General features: G+C 39.0%; 3 protein-coding genes across 3 annotated transcripts in view; 1 reads left to right on the top strand and 2 right to left on the bottom strand.

Annotated features, from left to right (window-relative positions):
* LOC115663653 (putative disease resistance protein At3g14460) overlaps window positions 1-16714 on the bottom strand; it is a 43011-nt gene extending 26297 nt beyond the window's left edge. Inside the window, exon 1 of the mRNA XM_056319131.1 lies at window positions 16093-16714. The gene's annotated coding sequence lies outside the window, so the exon portion shown is untranslated. The remainder of the gene's footprint in view (window positions 1-16092) is intronic.
* The window catches only part of LOC115663711 (putative disease resistance RPP13-like protein 1), a 41533-nt gene extending 21931 nt beyond the window's left edge, over window positions 1-19602 (bottom strand). Inside the window, exons 1-2 of the mRNA XM_056319132.1 lie at window positions 19148-19602; window positions 11924-16108 (exon numbers count right to left, since the gene is read on the bottom strand). Of these exons, the coding sequence (XP_056175107.1) occupies window positions 11964-16094 (4131 nt within the window). The 5' untranslated portion in view covers window positions 16095-16108; window positions 19148-19602 and the 3' untranslated portion in view covers window positions 11924-11963. The remainder of the gene's footprint in view (window positions 1-11923; window positions 16109-19147) is intronic.
* Window positions 3410-5878, top strand: LOC115663713 (uncharacterized). The gene is made up of 7 exons (XM_030585696.2): window positions 3410-3654; window positions 3749-3940; window positions 4474-4581; window positions 4739-4827; window positions 4924-5077; window positions 5149-5328; window positions 5846-5878. Exons 2-7 carry the CDS (start codon window positions 3749-3751, stop codon window positions 5870-5872), a joined length of 750 nt encoding a protein of 249 aa, XP_030441556.2. The 5' UTR covers window positions 3410-3654; the 3' UTR covers window positions 5873-5878.
* Window positions 19603-20620: the final 1018 nt, after the last annotated feature.

Genomic DNA, 20620 nt, shown 5'->3' with positions numbered 1-20620 from the left:
ACGAGGGCCGTGCTCAATGCCTAAGTATATGCTCCAGGCCAAGGAACCATTTGGGCTCACCCATGATCCGAGGATCGTCGAGTTCATCGGAGGGGCATTTTAGTCGAATTAGACAGGCACTACAAGGACCACAAATGCCAGGGAATGCAAGGGTCTATACAAGGAGAAAAGAGCAGAGTTAATGCAGCTAATATCCGGAAATAACTTTCGGGTCTCATTGACTTCTGATTTGTGTACAAACCAAAAGGCCCATGCCTGTTGTTGTGTCACGTTCACTAGAAAGGGCCATATTGTTTGTTACATCAATGCACTCTGTCGTTTAAGCATATCCATATCCCTCAAATCACAAATTGTTTGTGCGGAAATCATGAGATTGGTGATTGACTTTGGCAATTTAGATGTCAAAACTAGGTGTAACACTACAAAAATAACAAGGATTTAGCCACGGAAAATTTGTGACGAAAAATTATTCGTCGCTAATTTGCAACGAAAAAAAATTTGTCGCTAATTTGTGACGAAAAAATATTCGTCGCTAATTTGCGACAAAATTTTCCGTGGCTAATTTGTGACGGAATTTGCCACAAACAATTTTCCGTGGCTACTTTGCGACGAAAATTTTTCCGTTGCAAATTAGCGACGGAATTTGCCACGAAAAATTTTCCGTGACTACTTTGCAACGGAATTTGCGACGAAAACTTCTCCGTGGCTAATTTACGAAGGAATTTGCCACGAAAAATTTTCCGTGGCTAATTTGCGATGGAATTAGCGATAAATATTTTTTGCAACGCAAAAACAAATTCATTGCTAATTTGCGACGGAATTTGCGACAAAAAATAAATTTGTAGCTAATTTGCGACGGAAAATAATCCGTCACTAATTTTCAATAGAATTTGCGACGAAACGGATTCGTCGCTAATTTGTGACGTAATTTGTGATGGAAAATAACTTTTGTGATATCCCACCCCCACCCCCATCCCTAATTTCTCTCTCTCTCTCTCCTGATTCCTCATATCCCCCTTCGTTGTTCTCCATCCCTCTCCCTTTTTCGTTTCTCTCGATAAACCTCTCTGCGCGCACGCAAATCAATCTCGGTAAAGTTTTTCTGCCGGTAAGTGTCGTGGCTAATTTCGTGACTCTTCGTTGCAAAACTATTCATCGCTGGATTCAATTTTTTTTTTTATTGACTTTTTTTCTGTTTCTTTTTTTTTCCTAACTTCTTCCCCGGTTGCCGATTCGGCGACTGGCAACCGGTGAGACTTCGCCAGCCATGGGCGAGGTGACCTCACAGGCCATGGGTGAGGCCGCTCGACCTGAGCCATACTTCGAGTAAGTGTATATTTGCAAATATATGTATTGTTTGCAAAACATTTTCTAATATATAAATGGTATTTGTTAATAGGATTTTTCAAACTTCAAAGTATGGACTACCACCAAATGAGTTTGACCGTTTGTGTGATGAACAATTTGCAGCATGGTTCAAAACATATGTAAGTTACCTATGGACCAAAACCAAGTTATTAATATTTTATACATCATTTATTAAAATATATATTATTGACTTTACGTGTGTGACTTTAGGTTCACAGTAATTATGATCAAGTTGAAGAGCAAGGATTGCTATATCATCTGTTATGGGGTCCAAAGTCAAGAGTACGAAGTTGGCCAGCATATTTCATAAACGAGTATAATTTTCACACTCAAGAATATGAAATGGGAAAGTCACAATAAAAGTCGTGTGTGTGTTCGGTCATCCAATGGTGGCAGTTTAAAAGATGATTTTTATGCCTTGTTGGATGAAATCATAGAGATAGAGTACCATGGACCATTAATGCGTGTTGTGTTATTTAAGTACACGTAGTTTGACCCCGTCAAAGGAATGAGATGCATACGAAGTTTAATTTGGTTGAAATAAATCACTAGAAAAGGTATATGAAATATGAATCATTTGTATTGGCACAACAATCAATTCAAGTATATTATGCATCATATTTTTAGTTTGAAACATGACAAAGCTGATTGGTGGGTTGTATGTAAAACCAAAGCACGAAGAAAAATTGAGGAACACTGGAAAGATATAGCATATCAACAAGAGGAAGTTTGTAACACGGTTGAAACTGAGGAATATAACATTTCAATTTTACGAGATCCATGTGGAGCAATGATAGATGTGGATTCAACTGAAATTCAAAAATCAAATTTAGATGGTGTTGCAGAATCCGATTTTGAGACAGAGGATGAAGATGACGATAGTGCTCATGAAGAAGATGAAGATCAAGACGAAAACGAAAGTGAAGACGAAGGTGAAGATAAAGGTGAAGATGAAGATGAAGATGAAGATCATAATTTTTTAGATCTTTTTTACTAATTATGTGTAATTATTATTATTATTGCGACATGTGTTTATTGTTGTTGTCATAATTATTATTGTTGTTGTTGTCGTAATTGTTATTATTATTATTGTTGTTGTTATTATTATTATTATTATTATCGTTATTATTATTCTTGTTGTTGATCATTATTATTGTTATTATTGTTAATGTAATAGGTCGTCGTTAAATGGCGACAAGTCAAATACTATTCGTGCGATGACATTGCGATATTTTATTTTTCATTGGATTTGGATCGTCGCTAATTGACAAAATTAGTGACGACATTTGCGACATTTTTATTTGTTGAATTGTTAAGATGTCGTCGCTAATTTTGTGGCTAATTGGTAACAAACTGAATTCGTCGGAAAATTTTTTATTTGATGAATTGTTAATATGAAAGGTCGTCGCTGTCGCTAATTCCGTTGCAAATTAGTGACGGATTTGAATCCGTGGCTAATTAGTCACGGATTTAGCCACGAAAATAAAGTCTCACGGCACTTTTCCGACTATATTTATTTTTGTAGCTAAATCCGTGGCTAATTAGCGACGGAATTTGCCATGAAAATAAAGTCTCACGACATGTTCCGGACTATTTTTATTTCCGTGGCTAATCAGCCACGGAAATAAAGTCCCGCGGCATTTTCCCTACTATATTTATTTCCGTGGCTAATTAGCCACGGAAATAACTACTCTTGGCATTTTCCCTACAATATTTATTTTCGTAGCTAAATCCGTGGCTAATTTAGCCACGGAAATAACTAGTATAGGCATTTTCCCTATTATATTTATTTCTGTGGCTAAATTAGTCACGGATTTAGCCACGGAAATAACTACTCTTGGCATTTTCCCTACAATATTTATTTCCGTGGCTAAATCCGTGACTAAATTAGCCACGGAAATAACTAATCTTGGCGTTTTTCCTATTATATTTATTTTCATAGCTAATTAGTCACGAATTTAGTCACGGAAATAACTACTCTTGGCATTTTTCTTACTATATTTATTTTCGTGGCTAATTAGCCACGGATACTCTTGGCATATAGAGGGAAAATCGAAATGTGTTCAAAACCAAAAGCCTCCAAGGCTCCAACTCTCTCTTCTCCCTCTCCACTTTTTGCTTTTGCTTCTCTCTCTCTCTCTTCATCTGCGGTCCGTCCTCGCGGTTCCACCTCGATCAATCTCTCGAGCGCGTCGAAGCCGGATCGCAGCTCGGTCCCTCGATCGAATCGGGCTAGGGCTCGCCGCCGATCGTCATCTTCCCGGAAATGAGGTGATTCTGGCGAAGGTATGGCGCTCTCTCTCTCTCTCTCGCTCGCTCCCTCCCGTTCTCGCTGTTCCGCTTCGTCCCATCCCTCATTTTCCGGGATTTTTGATGCGAGATGCTTGCAGCGCGATTCGTTGGAGGCGCGGTCGAGACCGTGGGAGCGACCGGGGCGAGCATGGCAACGGTGGCGGGGCCGGGCTCGTTTCCTCCGAATAAGTTCCATCCCGGAGGCGGCGGCGGCGGCGGCGGAGGGGGAGCTTCGAAGATTGGCGCGAAGCTGAGAAGAAAGACTCCGTCGGAGCTGAGAGTAATCCTCTAGAGATTTGTGGCGATTCGTTTGCCAAGTGTTTGTTTTTTTTCCTTTTTTGTGGCTGTGGTGACAAGATGATGCTTAGCTGGTTCTCTGGACCCGCTTTGCTTTCGATGATGTATTTCTATGGACTGCAGCATAGCTTAAGATGTGACTCGCTCTGCTTGAGCATGTGACTTTTGTTTTGAGGCTCCAAAAGTCACTAGCTTTTTAAGTTGGCACGCTGATTCCAATTACTCTTGCTTTGTTACTCGTGTCTTCAATTTGGTTGTTGAAAAAACTAAAGAAAATAGACGGCGGCGATGTATAATTAATGTGGCTCGACTGGATTGATGTCCTATACAGGGAGAGCAACTGAAGCGCGTCAGTGTTGTTGAGCTTGTAGATGAATCTGCTGCCCCTTTACTTGACTCTCTATAGTAAAGTGTTTCACCGATCGTATTTGAGTTTTCATTCTATAAGCATGAGATTAGTCATTGAGGAGTTTTTTTTCTTCCACTGACAATGCCGGCACGAATGATGGTCTTAAGAAATCAGAAGTGTTTAAACTACCAAGATACATTGATACGCGAGTTAATGAAGTATATCCTGCCAAAAAGTCAAGGTTTAAAATGTCATCGCCGAAGGAGAATGTGCAGGTAAGGGCATTTTCCAGTATAATTAATAGATGTTCTAGATTCTGCTTTATGTCACTCATTAATTTCGAGAGCTTGAGCTTTGGGGGGGAGTTATTGTCTATCGTTGGCGTGCTAGCAAGATAAAAAGTTATTTCCTTGGTTATGTGCTCTTAAGCAGGAAACCAGTACAGTGGAGCAGAGTCATGCTATGAAGAATCTTGCTGTGCTTTCGAACATGGCTACAAGAAGCAAACAGCATCTTCAATGGTATTGATGAGATGCCCAATACTCAATTTATGTCGCTTAATGATTATTGATGAAGTCAACACCTTCTTATATGTTTCGTTCCTCATATCCCTGCAATTCCGAGGATTCTATTTTCTCTTCTAAAGTTGCTGAAAATCATGGAGTACAAACTCAGTCAACACTTGAGAGGTGTTACCAGAGTAGATTCCGTACAGTTGCCGAGATATCGTCTAGTTCCGAAAAACTATCTAGCTTGGCTAATATCGATATGGTAATTACACTCATCTGTTTTCCCTTGAGCCGTTGGTATATCCTTCAGTAATATCACCACTATCTTTGTAGGATAAAGCTCTAAAAGGATTGGCTGCTCGAGAACCATCTTCTCATTTATTTGATGGTTGTTCTGAAAATTTTACTTCTACCTCGACTTACTCGGGCTGCTCTCAATACAACATAGTTGGCCAAAAGGCTCCTCTGGATTTCACTTTGAAGACCGTCATGCGGATTGCAGCATCTTCTTCAGTAAATTGCTAATGTCTTTTGCAGTTAATAGTGTTGTGAGGGCCTACAATTACTTAGAGACTCCTGGGGCATTTCGTTCCTAATCTGGAGATATTTCAATTTTGGTCTTTACTCAATAGGGTCATTATGAAAATTATTTTAAATCTTGTATTAGGGTTTGAAGATTTTTCCACTGCCTGTGCATGATGACTTCTTATGTAATTCTAAACGGCATTAAAAACATGGGAAAAAAATATACTTACACCAAAACTTGGTTTTATTGGAAATGTCTGCTCTCATCTAAGAATATCAAAATATTTACTTTCTTAAAACATATAAATGGGTGGCACACTATTTTACAATCTGCATGCAAATTGACAACTTTGATTAATAGCACAAGTTGTGGCAAGGTTATTAATTTTCACACACCATGCTCAAGCATGGTGTTCCTTTACTCATGTAGTTCTTTTATATTGCTCAGGGTTTGGTGTATGCATTCTTGTTGTCCAATTAACTTTTTTTCCTTCATTATTTCCAGGATTTACAGGTTAATTACAAATGGTAGTTACAATAGTGTTCCCAATCATACATCTCTTTGTGCTTGCTCTGAGGGTCAAAGAACTAGCCATTGTTCAAGAACCCACATTGCTTCCACGGGCTTTTGCTCTACGGCTTTGAATTCATGGATATATCCTCAGTCCACTCTTCCACTTTCTCTTATGTCAGTGCTGACCTCACCAGCTGCAGAGAAAGGTTTGTCAAATGAGATATAAGATATGGAGGGTGTCCCCCTGAACTTGTCACTAATCCTCTCCTTTTTGCTTAGTGGAGATGGACTTCTTAAAGAAGCGACAATTGTCATGGGAAGAGTCATTTTGCAGTAATTATGTAGTGTATTTTACGGTAATTTTCTCCTCCTTGAGATGCTCAGATACTTTGTGGACTATCTCATTATCTTCTGTTGGAATATATGTCGAAGTCATTTTCCACGAATGTGTATGACGTAGTGCTGCTATTAGCTAAGCAATGCAAAGCTTTGCTACTTCTTCGTTCGTATAAGCAAGTACTTTCCATGCTTCTTTCTGATTTTTTCGTTTCAATCTTGGACTAATGGCTTCTGTATATGTAAGTATCTCGAGATTAGGAAGTTGTACAGCTAATTACCTGAAAATTTATAGGCTTAATGTAGGCCAAATCAATGGCATCTGAAAGAGCTCTTTGTGATGACAAACGCAAGCTAGTATTTATTAATTTGCTGGTACTCATGAAGAGCATGTTTTGTATTAATAATAACATTTCAAATATTTAAAAATTGGAAGAGGTATTTGTGCCCTTACGGCGCCTATAACTTTCTGCAACGTCTAGAGTATCCATGACTCTCGATGCTGCCGAATATCTTACACGATGGATCTCTCATGACTTAATAAAGAGTCAATTCTAAAGGTAAAGCAGTAATTATGCCATGTGAATAACAGGACTTTGTTAAAAGGCCATTTCTCGCCAAGAACTATATCAATTAGTTCTTTCTGGTCATTATATAATCATCCTGTCTATTGATTTGTTGCCCTAATATGCTATTTTATTCATGGGAATTAGTGTGCACTTCTCAATTTGTGGTAGTGTTTACTGCTGATGGTGACTCTGGAAGAAGCAAAAGGACTTGCAGTGCTTACGTGTCCCGATCGACAAGAGGTCTGCGGTCATTGTTCAGAGCATGTAAGTCACAGCAATTGGTGTTAGCTTCTGTTGCTGCATGCACCTTTTACTTGTTAATAGTGCTTATTCCGTTCTGTCAAAATTTCCTAAGTACTGTCACTTGATTGAATCTCTAGTTTGGGATCACCTTCAGGGCTTTCTCAGCTAGCAGGAACCATATATGGGATTGGTCAAGACTATTTTGTTTAGCCTATTTTATACAACAGAAGTTTATTCCCGTGAGGCATCATTGTCCTGTTGTTAGCATTCAATAAAGATATTGCTGATGCATACATATCTTGTTATCGAAATATCTGGCTCGATTGCAAGTTGCTCATTAGCCAAGTTGTATAAGTGATCCTGAGATCAGTATAAGATTACATTTATTGCCCATTGGACATGATCATGATCTGTACTTGTTGGTTGTGATTTTGTTTCCGTCTGATGACCTTTTATTTTCGATAAAGAAAAGAAAGAATTTCTATCGTTGTAGGTCTTATCTATCATATTGGTCAACCTATCATTGCGAAGGATATGGCTCAATTAGTTGCAGTTGTCACATTGACCAAATTAGTCCCTTTTCTTGAACTTCCTTTTTTCTTGAAAAATGCCTGACCATTTGGTTTTGTCCGTTTTAATTAGGATATATGTTTTTCTATGCCTCTATGCCATTCGAAGGTGGAACAACTCGCTACGGAAGATCTGATTGAGCTTTCAGAGACAGAGAAGCATAATTTAGGCCAGGTGAGGTTTGTGTCTAGTTATATCTTTGCCCTAATGCTCTCGCCCACAATGAAAACAATCTACCAAAAGCACAAACCCTTTTTTTTTGTAGACTCGCATCAGCGCCGAGGTGCAGAGGAAGGTTGTGAGGGAGATCAAAACCGCTCGAACTTTCGGCCTCATGCCTTTCACGATGATGGGAACGAAATCCTTCGTCTTTGGAAAAACAATGGAGAATCTTGACGAGGATTACGAGTATGAGGCCTTTGAGGGGACGGGTGGTGACATGGAATGAGTGACGCGATCTTGATGCCACCGAGGTTTCTATGAGGATTGTCCATTCGACTTTTCGATCTCATCCTGGCATGCTCCTTTAACTTCTCTTTCTTTCTGTACTTTCCAATTTTGGGCAGGTTCATAGCGTTGAATTGGAGCATACCAGAGCTATGTAGAGATTTCTAATGTTGGATAAACTAGGCGCAAAGAGCCATTCTTGTGGAAAATGTTGATGAATGTATTCATTTTCATATTATTATAATATTTTGATGTTATTAAGTGCTTAATCAATGTTAAATATAAATTCTAGAAGTTAATTTTGCTGTTAATTAGATTTAAAATCAAAAAATAAAAGAAATGATTTTATCATACAATCACAAATTACAAAAGTTCGTTGCAAAAATAAAATTTCGTTGCTAATTTCATCTCTAAACAATATTCGTTGCAGAGTTAGTTGCTAAAGAACTAAAAAAAATTCGTCGTAAATTCGTTCCGGAACAAGGTTCGTCGCAAAAGTCAAAATTTTTCGTCGCTAAATTAGCAATGAATTTAGCCACAAATAAGTTCGTTGCAAATTACTGACCAAAAAAAAAATGTCCGTTGTAAATTAACAACGAATTTTGTCACGAATAATTAGCGATGAATTTTGTCACGAATAATTAGCGACGAATTTTGCGACGAATATAGTTCGTGGCAAATTAGCGACGAATTTTGCCACGAATAATAAGAGCCGAATTTGTTTTCGTCGCAATTTCGTCGCTAAATTTTGCGACGCCTTATTAGCGACGAATTTTTTTTCGTCGTCAATTTCATCGCAAATTCGTTTAGCGACAAATTTTGCCAAATTTTTCGTGGCAAAATTCGTCGCTAAAACTTAATTTTTTTATTGTGGAATTCCACCCATTTGATGTTGAAGAAGGCCTGTGATTAGATGGATGTGTTGACGTTTTTTTTGGGATTAGGCTAAGGCCGCCAGTATTCAGCCACTAAACATGCTGATTGGAGGGTTGCCGAACTATTCGAGGACTTCTTGGAGGTGTTCAAAGTGGAAAGATAAGCTATTTTTGGGCTTCAAACAAAGTTCAAGATATATCATCAATACAGCAAGCACATCCACTCATCATAATTCGAGCAGTGTGAGCAAGTCCATGTAAGTATAATTTGTTTTGAGGAATAGTCACTTGTATGAAACAACGGTTGGTTGACTTGCTGTACCACGTTAGCACTATAACCATTTCATCGTGTGCTTCCTTGTCAAACAAAACAGAGCAACCCAAATATCTAGCTGGCTTGTGCCAAATTATGTGAAACTTGTCCATGGAAAAACAAGAACTTTCAAGCATCGAGTTATAGATTCGTAATAGAAATGGATCCTGGAGCAGCAGCAGTGGCTAAAAGTCAAGTGTGGAAGGAAGAAAGAAGTTGGAACCATTACCTGAAGAATAAAAATTAGACATTGGAGAGAAATCTTCTTATTGAATCCGAACTAGATCAACTACGATGAGTGGGATTTCTTGGATGAGGTGCCAACAGTCACCACTGAGTTTTGAGCATCGACTTTCAAAATTTCACATTGCATTATGCCGAATACTTGGAGGAGGAAGCGAAGCCATCCTCTAGCAAGTACCGCTAACCTATAAAAGATAGCTGTTTGAGAGAGTAGAGATGGCTGCGTAGACCACTTCATAATCTTTCCACGTTCCTCATATTTCTCATCCAAAGAGAAATTAGACACGAGGAAAATAGAGTACTCCACTCTTCTTACATCCTCCACCGTTGATAGTCTTTCCTCATATTTCTCATCCAGAAGTCTGAAACAGGACGAGCAATTACTCCTGAATAAAAATTATCTTTCATGCATGATGAACAACTACAAGAGTGATCAGAACAAAATTATATGCACACCTGATTGACTGCAACAAAAAATGAACCGGGATACTCTGTTGATGATTTTTTTTTTGCTGGAAAACTCTTATGATTATGTTAACTAACAAGTATGGGAGACCACTAATCACTGGTGATAGAGACTTATAGGAGATCAAATGACTTGAACAGGCTGATAACGCTTACGAATGATTGCCTACACCTGTTGGTATATCTGGAACGCTCGAAATGCAGTAACCTTTAAACAAAAATCACTTGATCCTGAAACTGTCACTACACAGATTAGAAAAGCTCTCTTAGACTGTGTTGCCTATAAAAGTGTAAGAGAGCTAAGTCATGATTGGGCGGACGAAAGGCAGGGTCTGTAGAGAAAACCTGAGCTAGGTTTTGTGAAGATTAACCGTGATGGGAGCTCTGGCAGCTTGATGGGGATATAATGACGAGACTTGCCTAACCGCGATAACTGGGTTGTGAGTGGTATTGGATGACAACCTTCTTGCAATTTTAAATCAAAATACTTCGTGGCAGATTCATGATGACTCAATAGAGCAAGAAAGCATAGTCTCTTTGATTGCTCCTCTCCGCCTTTCCTTTACAACAAAGAAAAAGAAAATATTCTCTGAGATGGTGTGAGAATTTAAATAGAAGAAAGATAAATTGTGAACTTTAACAAGAAAGTCAGATTTGAATAGATTATAATCTGCAGGGTTCATTAAAATTTAGTTGTCATATTTGCCAACTTGAAAAAAAGTTTTAGATCCTATTTTTGAATCTTTATAATAGCTCTTATTGAAAGTAAGAAAGCATCTTAATTTAACTTGAATAGACACAAGGATAATCGACATCAAGGTACAGATTAATCTTATTTAGAGCATGTCACCAAAAAAAAAAAATTGAGCATATCGGTGCACCTACCAAAATTAATAGCTTTTTTTTTCTTTTGTCAAGCTGCAAAAGATGAACATAAGTACATCAGTTGCCTACCTCAATAGTGTTTGCATTTGATCCTCCTGAGAGATTTTTCCCAATACAGATGACGGTGGGATGTTCTGCAAAACAAGCACAGTCGAGAAAATTCAGTTCAATAGCTAGGGCCTGAGACATTTGGAAGAGAAAATACAGCAAACACTGAAATTGCAGAATGATATCTGTATAAGAGCAACAATTTTTCATGATTCTCATGCAAAGCATAGTGCATTTCCATTTACAAATTCTTTATGTGGCATCCAAGTGCAAAGATAAGCAATTTTTGGCCATCACACAAAGTTCTAGATATATAATCAATATAGACAGGCACATTTGACGCATCATAATTCCGGCACTGCGATCAAGTCCATGTAAATAATATTGTTTTTGAGGAATAGTCACTTGCTTTACCACGTTAGCATTATAACCATTTCATTGTGTACTTCCTTGGTAAACAAAACAGAGCAACCCAAATGTCAACGTTGGCCCTTAAGCAGCTGGTTTGTGGACATTTATGTGAAGCATGTCCATGGATAAACATGAACTTTTTAGTATTGAATTGAGGAAGCGGAGTGGAAATGGATCCTGGAGCAGCAGCAGCAGCTAAATGACAAGGGTGCAAGAAAGAAAGAAGTCTGAATCATTACCTGAAGAACAAAACTTAGACAGTGGAGAGAAATCTTCTCGTTGGATCCGAACTAGATCCACGGCGAGTGGGATATCCTGGATAAGGTGCCAGTAGTCGCCAGCGAGAGAGGATCCATCCTTCGGAATCTCACATTGAATTATGCGGAATACTTTGAGGGAGGGAAGGACGCCATCCTTTGGCGAGTACCCGAACTTCGAGCAACTTGGAAAATATTACTGTTTGAGAGAGAAAAGATGGCTGTGATGACCACTTGACAGTCTTTCTACTCATATTTCTCATCCAAAGAGAGGTTAGAGAGGAAGGAAACGGAAGACTCCATGCATCATACATCCTCCACCGTTGATAGTCTTTCCACATTGCCCATAGTTCTCATCCAAAAATCTGGAAATGGAAATCGATGCCTCCAAAAACCATAAAACTCACCCGAACCCTAGAAAACCCCACCGTACATGGCCGAATCAATTCACCGGATCCGATGGCCATCAATGAAGATGCGAGGGATGTCTTGGATGAGGGGCCAATAGTCGCCACCGAGGTTTGAGCATCGATCTTTCAGCATCTCGCATCCTCTTATCCACAAATATTGGAGGGAGGGAGGGAGGCCATCCTCTGGCAAGTACCTCAACTTCGGGCAATCGTAAATCCATAACAGTTGGAGAGAGGAGAGACCGTTGCGAAGACCGCTCGACAGTCTTTCCAAGTTCTTCATCCCGTAAATGCCAAGTTCGGTTAGAGAGGAAGGGAAGAGAAGACTCCACGCATCCTCCTCCTCCTCGTTCTCCTCCGAAGGAAACCTCACCTTCTCTCCCTCCCCTCCCATGCTCGCTCCGTCAATTCCAAATGTCTCAAGGGAAGTGAGCATGTGTAAGCCCCATTCTCTCACTGGCTGCTTCAGGTTCTCGCACCCCCAAATTTCAAACCGCCGCAAATTGGGAGGCAAATCCCCTTTGGGGAAGGATTTGATATTTTGGCAATTGATAATACATAGCGACCTGAGGGATGTAAGACAATGCCACTCATTTGGTAGGGACTTTATCTTCGGACAATTACTGAGCCAGAAACATGACAAGGTGATGGGAAGGGGAGGGAAGTCCTCTATCTCCAATGCTAGACAGTTACTTATGTCCAAACGAGTGAGATGGGAGAACGTGTGAAAGTATTGTGGTAGGCTTTCCAGATTCTCACACCCGTAAATCGTAAAAATTTCCAGCGATTGTCCCACGGTGATCTCTTTCAACGACTCTACTCCCTTACACTCCATAATTGTAAGTTCCTTCAAAGCAGCAAGTCTACCCTTGACAAACGAAAAGGATGTCAGAGCATCACATTTACCTATTTCAAGATATTCAAGTTGAGACATCGTGTTATTACTGTTGGGATCATTTGGAGGAATGGTTTGTCCCACGAGTTTTGGACACTCATAAATTTTCAAATATCTGAGTGTATCCATCTTGCTTGGAAGCTTTTCTAAACTTGTGCAATCCCTCAATTCCATTCTCTCAAGATTGCAGGGTAGCTTTATTAGTCCTTCTCCGGCCACAAAAGATATGAATCGACGACAACTTGTAATGGCTAATTCCTGGAGGCAAGTAAGATTAAGCATTTCATTTCCATCTTGCCACAAGTACTTTAGCTTGTCACACCCTCTTATATGAAGCTCTTTTAGCTTGACCAAGCAGCTCATGAACCCATGATCAAGGCAAACAAGCTCGGCAAGATTTTCAATTCTGAGAATGGTCAAAGAAGTTAGGTTGACCAAGCTCTTTAAGATCTCCTTATTACAATCCTCCAAGTATAGCTCACGGAGAGATGGAAGACAAACCTCACTAGTCGAGTTATTCAAATGGGGGCATGAATGAATTTCAAGCTTTATGAGACTATCAAGTTGACAAGGCAATGTCCCGACCAATGAAGGACAACTCTGGACAACAAGATGCTGAAGACAGCGGAATGGGACTTCTTCTTTTGGGCCCCCGGCGTAAGGAAACCAATCCTTCCATGCCAACATCTCTTTCAACTTCAAAGTTGTTAAGGATGAGAAAGGCCTTCTACCTCCGTAAAATTCGGAGCCTATCATTTTCACTGCATGTAGACCTTCAAGAGACAATTCCTTAAGAGCAGGTAGTTGTCCAAGTAGGGGTAGCGATGTAACATTAGGACAACCTCGTAAGCACAAAGACACTATCTTTGAATAGGATGAACCATCTAACCATGATGGAAATATTGCACTACCATAGTTCAAAATAGTGAGATTTTCAAGATTAGTGTGAGGTCGCAGAGAGTTAAGCACCTGAGCATCGCGCTCATGATTCAGGAGATTTCCTGAATGTTCATCCCAATGCAAGGATAAGTTGGTAAGGCCTCGCTTTCGAAGCAAATTAGCATCAACTGCATCTCTAACTTCTTCCACCTTTTGCAATTCTGATATAAATAATTCTCCTTGAAGATGTGACAAGTTCTTTAACTCCTCCAACCGTGACCCTTTCTTTGGTCCGACCATAAACTTGGACAAGATAGTAAGATTCTTCCAATTACTGATATCCAATGGCATCTCTTTTAGACTCCCAGTATCTCTAATATCAAGAAATTGTAAGCTGACCAACTTTGTGATTTCTTGAGGCAATTTTGAAAGGTTTTGACAACCTCGTAAGATCAAAGCTTGTAATTTGCACAAGCCGACAATTGACTCAGGTAGCCTTTTAATATTAGTATAAGAGAAATTGAGATATCGCAAATGTTTTAAATCACCAACACAATTCGGCACCTCTATGATGTCACAATGACATACTGAGAGCACCCTCAAGTACTTCAATTCCGTTAACAAGTCATGTAGCACCTTGTTGGAAATAGATAAAGAGGCCCCTTTAGATCCAACACGCACTAAGATTAAACTTCTTAGTACCTTCATTCGGTGATATGCTCTCATGCATTTTGATGTGACATACCTTGACGAGATGAATGATGCACAACGAGTTTTTTCAATAGATGATACATCATGTTCATTAGTTGTCAGCTGAGACTCCATTGAGCTAAAGCAAGTCCCACCCGCAATTGACCTTGCTAGATCATTCAAAAGATCATGCATTGAAAACTTAGATGCATCAACACTCGATTGTTGAAGAAATGATCTAGATTTTAACTCATTGAAGTAATCCCGTCCTAATCTCAAGTTATTCTCCTTTGCTTTTTGTCCATCTAAAAAGCCCTCCGCTATCCATAAGAGTACCAGCTCATCCCTCTCAATTTCGTAATCCTTGGGAAATGCAGCACAATAAGCAAAACATCTCTTCAAATAGGAAGGAAGATGGATATAGCTCAATTTCAAAACAGGGAGAACCTCATCATTCTCTACTGTTGGAAGATTCCATATTTTGTTATTTAAGGTGTCTTCCCATTCATCGGGATTCCTTTTATTACGTAGGACTCCGCCCAACATCTTCGCTGCCAAAGGTAAACCTTTACATCTTTCGGCTATTTTCTTGCCTATTGTTTCAAAATCCGGGTGGCCCTCAAAATTTGTTGCTCCAAGAGCATGAAAGGCTAATAAGCTTGTACAATTATCAAGGGACAATTCCTTCAAAGGATACGGAGATGCTCCTGTTATGGAAACAACGGCAAGGTTGCGAGTGGTGACAATCATCTTGCTTCCCTTGGCCCCTGTTTCAAATGGCTTTAAGAGGGCAGTCCATTTTTCGTACTTCTCATTCCATATATCGTCTAAAACCACAAGAAACTTTTTTCCGGATAGATTGTCCTTCAACTTAACTTGAAGGCTGTTAAGATCTTCACCCTCGCAAGACAACCCGGTGATTGATCGCAAAATAGTCTTTGTTATGTCAAGAACATCAAAAACATCTGACACGCAAACCCAAGCTTTCATCTCGAAATAGTTGTATATTCTGGCATCATTATATAGCCATTGAGCCAAGGCCGTCTTTCCAACACCACCCATCCCAACTATAGGGACAATGGTCAACGTGGCATTGAAATTTTCGACCTCATTGATCAATAATTCGAGTAGTTGTGCTTCTTCCTTCTCCCTGCCAAAAAACTGAGGCTCCGGCAAAGAAGTGGTGGGATCCCTTTTGTTGATGTAGTTAGATCTGTCCACAACATTCTCTCTCAAGCATAGACAAGCCTTCCTGGTGACAATCGCTTTCAACCTACCATTGATCTCTTGTACCTTGGTTTCAGACACAAGCGAGCGTAGGTTTGGATTCGATCTGGAGGATTTATCTCGGCCAAAGAAAGAGAACTTCCATTTCTCCAAACCTCTGCTTGTGCTGGATCCTGCCTCCGACTCAACCTGAGAGGCTTTGATCGCGAACTCATCAAGCAAGTCTTCCATGTCATAGGCCAAGTCCCTAACATCGTCTAGCCATAGCTTCACTAGAGGGTTACCGCTGAGTTGCCTGTCCTCTGCATCAGTCAACACTGCATTGATTGTGACCAACATCTCCTTCCACTCCTCGAGCAGGGCGGTGCTGATTCCTTCCCGTTGTGCATAGCCCAATGTGAGAGAAGTCAACTTGTCGAACAGGACCTGAAAGAAGGAAGCCAAGAAGGAACCCAAAACGATCTCTCCGGTGGCCATGGGTGAATCGGTCACTGTAGAGAACAACAAAGGTGTTTTGGTGAAGCAAAGTAAAAATGAGCTAATGGAGAGAGAAAACTATGAAGTCCAGGAAGCCCAAGATGTTCACTTACCAAATAGATTAGAAAATGACCAAGACTTTCAAGGGATGCACACCAAAGGTTAGACAAATCAAAATAAAATAGTTTTTAATCCATGAGTGCTTGTTTCATCAATTGTTCTCCGTTTTCTTCGGATCGAGACTTTTATACCATCATTCGAAATAGAGGACCTTTTCTGTGGGCACTTAAAATAGAGGATAAAAGGTGATTTTTCTATATATGACCAATTTAGAGGGCAAGCATATTTTCGTCAAAAACTTAATTGCTTACAAGTGTTTTGTGGGCTTTCTTGGCATCTGTATATTTTCAGATGATTTCAATGTCTTTATTTTATGCTTTATTGGTGCATATGTGCTCAATAAGGAAACCAAAACACATGCTTTGGGCTAAACAAGAGAAAGGGTCAAGCACACCAACTAATCCACTAAGCAAGTTGCTTTATTTTTCTCTGCAAGTATTGAAGAGTCAAAAATCACCAACTAACATTATATAACCTACTGAAAATTATCCTTTGCACATCACAATAACTAACAGGAAAATTGTGTTCAAAGGACCATGATCTCCTATCAAGCGATTCTCGATCATCAAACTATTACCTCATCACCCTTTGGCAGATCATTGCTACCCATCTTGCTGTGAATTTCAGCACTGTAACTGCCACTTAAAGCCTACATTGATTGCATACGAAATATGCGACCAATGAGCAGAATCTTTCAGAAAGCACGTGCTCTCCACCCAGAAAGCATGTGCTCTTCATCCAGCCTTTTCATCTGTTTATCGACATCTTTTTGTGCAGCAGGAAGGTATCTTTTCTTTATTAAATATTTTAGGATTCGTAATCATTCAGAAAGCACATGCTCTCCACCCATAACTCATGTGCTCTCCATCGAAGATTGGCCTTGACTTGGGGGCTCGCATCTAGAGATAAAGATTAGCCATACTCTTCTTGTCCATAGAGCAGACACAACCCAACAATATTGGCTTGACTAGAAGGTGAGGTCCATTGGAAAGAAAATAAATGCATTGCATTGCTCCCAGTCAAATTAACTTTTAACATTGGATTAATCGACAGAAACCTGCCTAGGAAGACTCGTTTATTATACATTGTATTCGGAATCGTTCAGAAACCATGTGCTCTCCATCCAGCCTTTTCATTTGTTTATATTGGATCTTTATGTGCAGCAGAGAAAGGCATCCTCTCTGGAATCGTTCTTTAAACGTTTAATATTTGGAATTGTTCAGAAAGATGTGCATTTCAACTAGAAATCATGTCCTCTCCATCATAGGCAATGGTGATCTGATGATTCTGATCAGTGTGAAGAACAAACAAGAAGGTCGCTACCAGCAATGTTTTTCCTATTTACCTTGGGTGAAAGCAAATGTTCCTCTTTTCTTTTCGTGTTTTACTGATTTGCGATTAAGAAAAAAATGACGAGTTTTCCACGATTTGATAACATCATATTAAAAAATTCGCAAGGATGTTGGAGCCACATTTATGTGCTTAACAATATGATTTTTTTCTGGTGTGAGCATTTCACTTCTTTTAGGTGGTGACTTTGTATTTTATTTTTTCCCCTCTCAGTTCTCTATATCATATCTTTTACTTTCTCGTAGTGGGCATGCCCGATGATAAACATTTACTTTTCATTCACACTTCTTTTTATGAATTATTTCTAAAACATGTACTAAACCCTTAATTTGCCGATTACATGCATTATTGGTCCCCCTTCTCTCTTTCTCTCTCAAAGGTAAAAGAAAAAAAATATAGAGCAGAAATAATGAAGTTACCTATTGATTCTATATCATAATTTTTTTTTTCGCCCGCAAAAATTAAATTTAAAAACGACCGACTAAAGATTCTTTGGTGCGAATTAGAACCTAGAAGGGGGAGTCAATAAATATATGATAGTTACTCACTTTAAGGAGTGGTCACTTTAAGGAGTGAGCAATACAAAATGACAACCTGGGCTTTTTAGGGTTGAACAATAAGCGAAGTCTGCTTGATATGACATTAATGCGCATTATAAAAGATGAACAATCTCAAAAAAATTTCTGATGTAGAAATACCTTTTTTTTTAACAAAACACGAGTCTATGTGTGTTCTTTTTCTAACAAGCACAATTTTGATTTTCATAATTCACAATTTAATTCTTTATCGCAAATAACTGACAGTTTTCTTTGTCTTGAAAGAAAATAAATGGATTAGTTTTCTTGCACTAAACTATCATTGGTTTTCGCACGATGAAAACAAGTCGTCCACATGCAACACCCTTGTGGCTTCAACAGGAACTACTTCACATGAAGTTTGAATTGCAACCGTATTGACTTGACTCGATTGATTACACTAGCATACCTTAAAAGATACTAAATCTCAAACACCTTTTTAATTCATCTTACCTCTTGTGGTTGATGGTAAATCCACTATATCTACATAATAAGGACTTTTTATTATGAGAGTGAATATTTAAAGACACAACAAAAGTCATTTATTTGGTTTGGCACCGCGAAATTATGGCAATAGTGACTTTCTCATGAATCTCTGCTAAACAGGAATGAAGCTATCCTCCTACAATATTTATTGTTGCTTACCTAATTTCATGGACTAAAATTCCAATACATTCACCGTGTAAAATAATTACTTTGTTAGCTGGATAAAAATGCTGGTTCCATTTTAAACTGAGTACTTTGATCTCGGGATTGTTAATCGTGTAAAACCATTTCACGTTAGTGTGTGTTTTGGCAAAAAAATAATGATAGAGAGATTAAAAATTAATCTTAATGTCCTAATATTACTATCTAACAAAAATTAAAATAACAATTATTTTTTGTTAAACTTGACATCAACTTGAATTGGGATTATAGATAGGCATGAAATTAGTTTAAGAACCAAAATATTATTGTTGTTGCATCAGTTTGAGGGACAAAGAGAGCAAGTAGATAGATGTCTCTTACCTATTCCAAGTAGACTTCCTGGAGTAGACCGGTGAACGGGATTAGATCAACGACAGTAATCCAGCAAGCATGAGCACCAGGTTCAAACGAGCAGGAAGAGAACACCGTTGAGAGGGGGGGCGTTCACTAGTTTCGGCGGATCACAGTTTGTGTATGTGAATTCTGCTCCGGCAATGCGTGGCCACCGCTTGCAACGACGAACGACAATACTGATGGAGCTACGACTATAGCAGGTTTGTAGGGGATTGGGCAGATCAGAGACGGTGGTGATTGGCGACAATCAACATGCATGCGAGAAGTGAATTGAATGAAAGCGGAGTCTGTGGGTGTGAGTTTGAAGCTGATGATGGTGGTTGAGGAAAAAGTGAGGCGGTGTGGCTTTAAGGTGTGCATTTTTTCTCAGAGGTTCCCATTTTATCTCTTCTTTTCTTTTTTTCTTTGGGGAATAAATTCGAAGGAACCTAATCCTTTTTGTTAAAATTCTGGTATATACTTATAAAATGCTTTAAATGCAAGAAACTTTTTTTTTGTTGAGGAAAACCGGTTCCATTTTTTCAAATATATATGAAATCGACTTTGGGCAAAATTTAGGTATCAACAAGTTTTATCTATCAAATGATTATTTTTGAGCTATTTATACTTATTTTGGTAACTCGAGGTTCCTTAATTTTAGGTGATGTGGGATGGTCAGATGATCCTAGCTGTAACTGTCTGCTTATTGCCCACGTTTCGCCTCTCTTTGCAAAGTAATGTCAGTGCAGATTCGGACACTGGGATCTATATCCGACTTCTAATCCTATTCGGATTTTCTATTACGTTTCTCTTTCGGATCGAATTGAGCCAAATCCTCTTGTTGTTCTCTATCAAAGTAGTTTAAGTAGTTAAAGTTTTTACTGCCTTGCATTTTACATGGTAAAGAGTAGAAACCCATATCAGCTCGACTTAAGAGTCACGGAGAGATTTTTTAAGGGTCCAACCAAATTTCCTGATTTAATAGATTAGTTAGTTTTTGACATTCACGCTTGGCATAACTTTAATTTACCCAAGGATGTGAGGAATCATGGAGGCTATGTATATGCTAAAACAATTATTGGATCATGTTCACCAATAGTGACCAAAGATCGGTCCCACATATGCTAAAACAAAATGATGGAACTGGAAGCACTTGCTTTAGCCGTTTTTGTCACCGTGTCCAATCAAGCATAGCATTAGGGGCCTTTCATCCGCCAAAAATTAAAGGCTGCAAAGTTCCACACAATTAATACAATCATATCTTTTACTAGATTCAAATGAAAATGTTCACCGTTCTTCACTTGAAAAGAAGAGCAAATTAGACTCGTATGGTACTACTGATTGTTATCATAGAATTAGCCATATCATCTCGAATACTTTTATCAATCATGTTTTAGATATCGTAAGTTATAAGAATCAACAACAGTCAAGAATCTAACTATGCATGAGTGGAACACATGA

This window comes from Syzygium oleosum, unplaced genomic scaffold (assembly GCF_021117445.2).
Source record: "Syzygium oleosum isolate NSW1041296 unplaced genomic scaffold, Sole_v2.1 Sole_v2.17, whole genome shotgun sequence".
NCBI lineage: Eukaryota > Viridiplantae > Streptophyta > Magnoliopsida > Myrtales > Myrtaceae > Syzygium > Syzygium oleosum.
This window is presented reverse-complemented; position numbering and strand designations above follow the sequence as displayed.

Excerpts from the sequence above, each read along its gene's own strand:
- LOC115663713 (XM_030585696.2), top strand. The coding sequence starts at position 3,749 with ATGCTTGCAGCGCGATTCGTTGGAGGCGCGGTCGAGACCGTGGGAGCG. Across the intron at positions 3,941-4,473 it reads AGACTCCGTCGGAGCTGAGA|AAATCAGAAGTGTTTAAACT; the intron begins GTAATCCTCTAG and ends GATGGTCTTAAG. Across the intron at positions 4,582-4,738 it reads CGCCGAAGGAGAATGTGCAG|GAAACCAGTACAGTGGAGCA; the intron begins GTAAGGGCATTT and ends GCTCTTAAGCAG.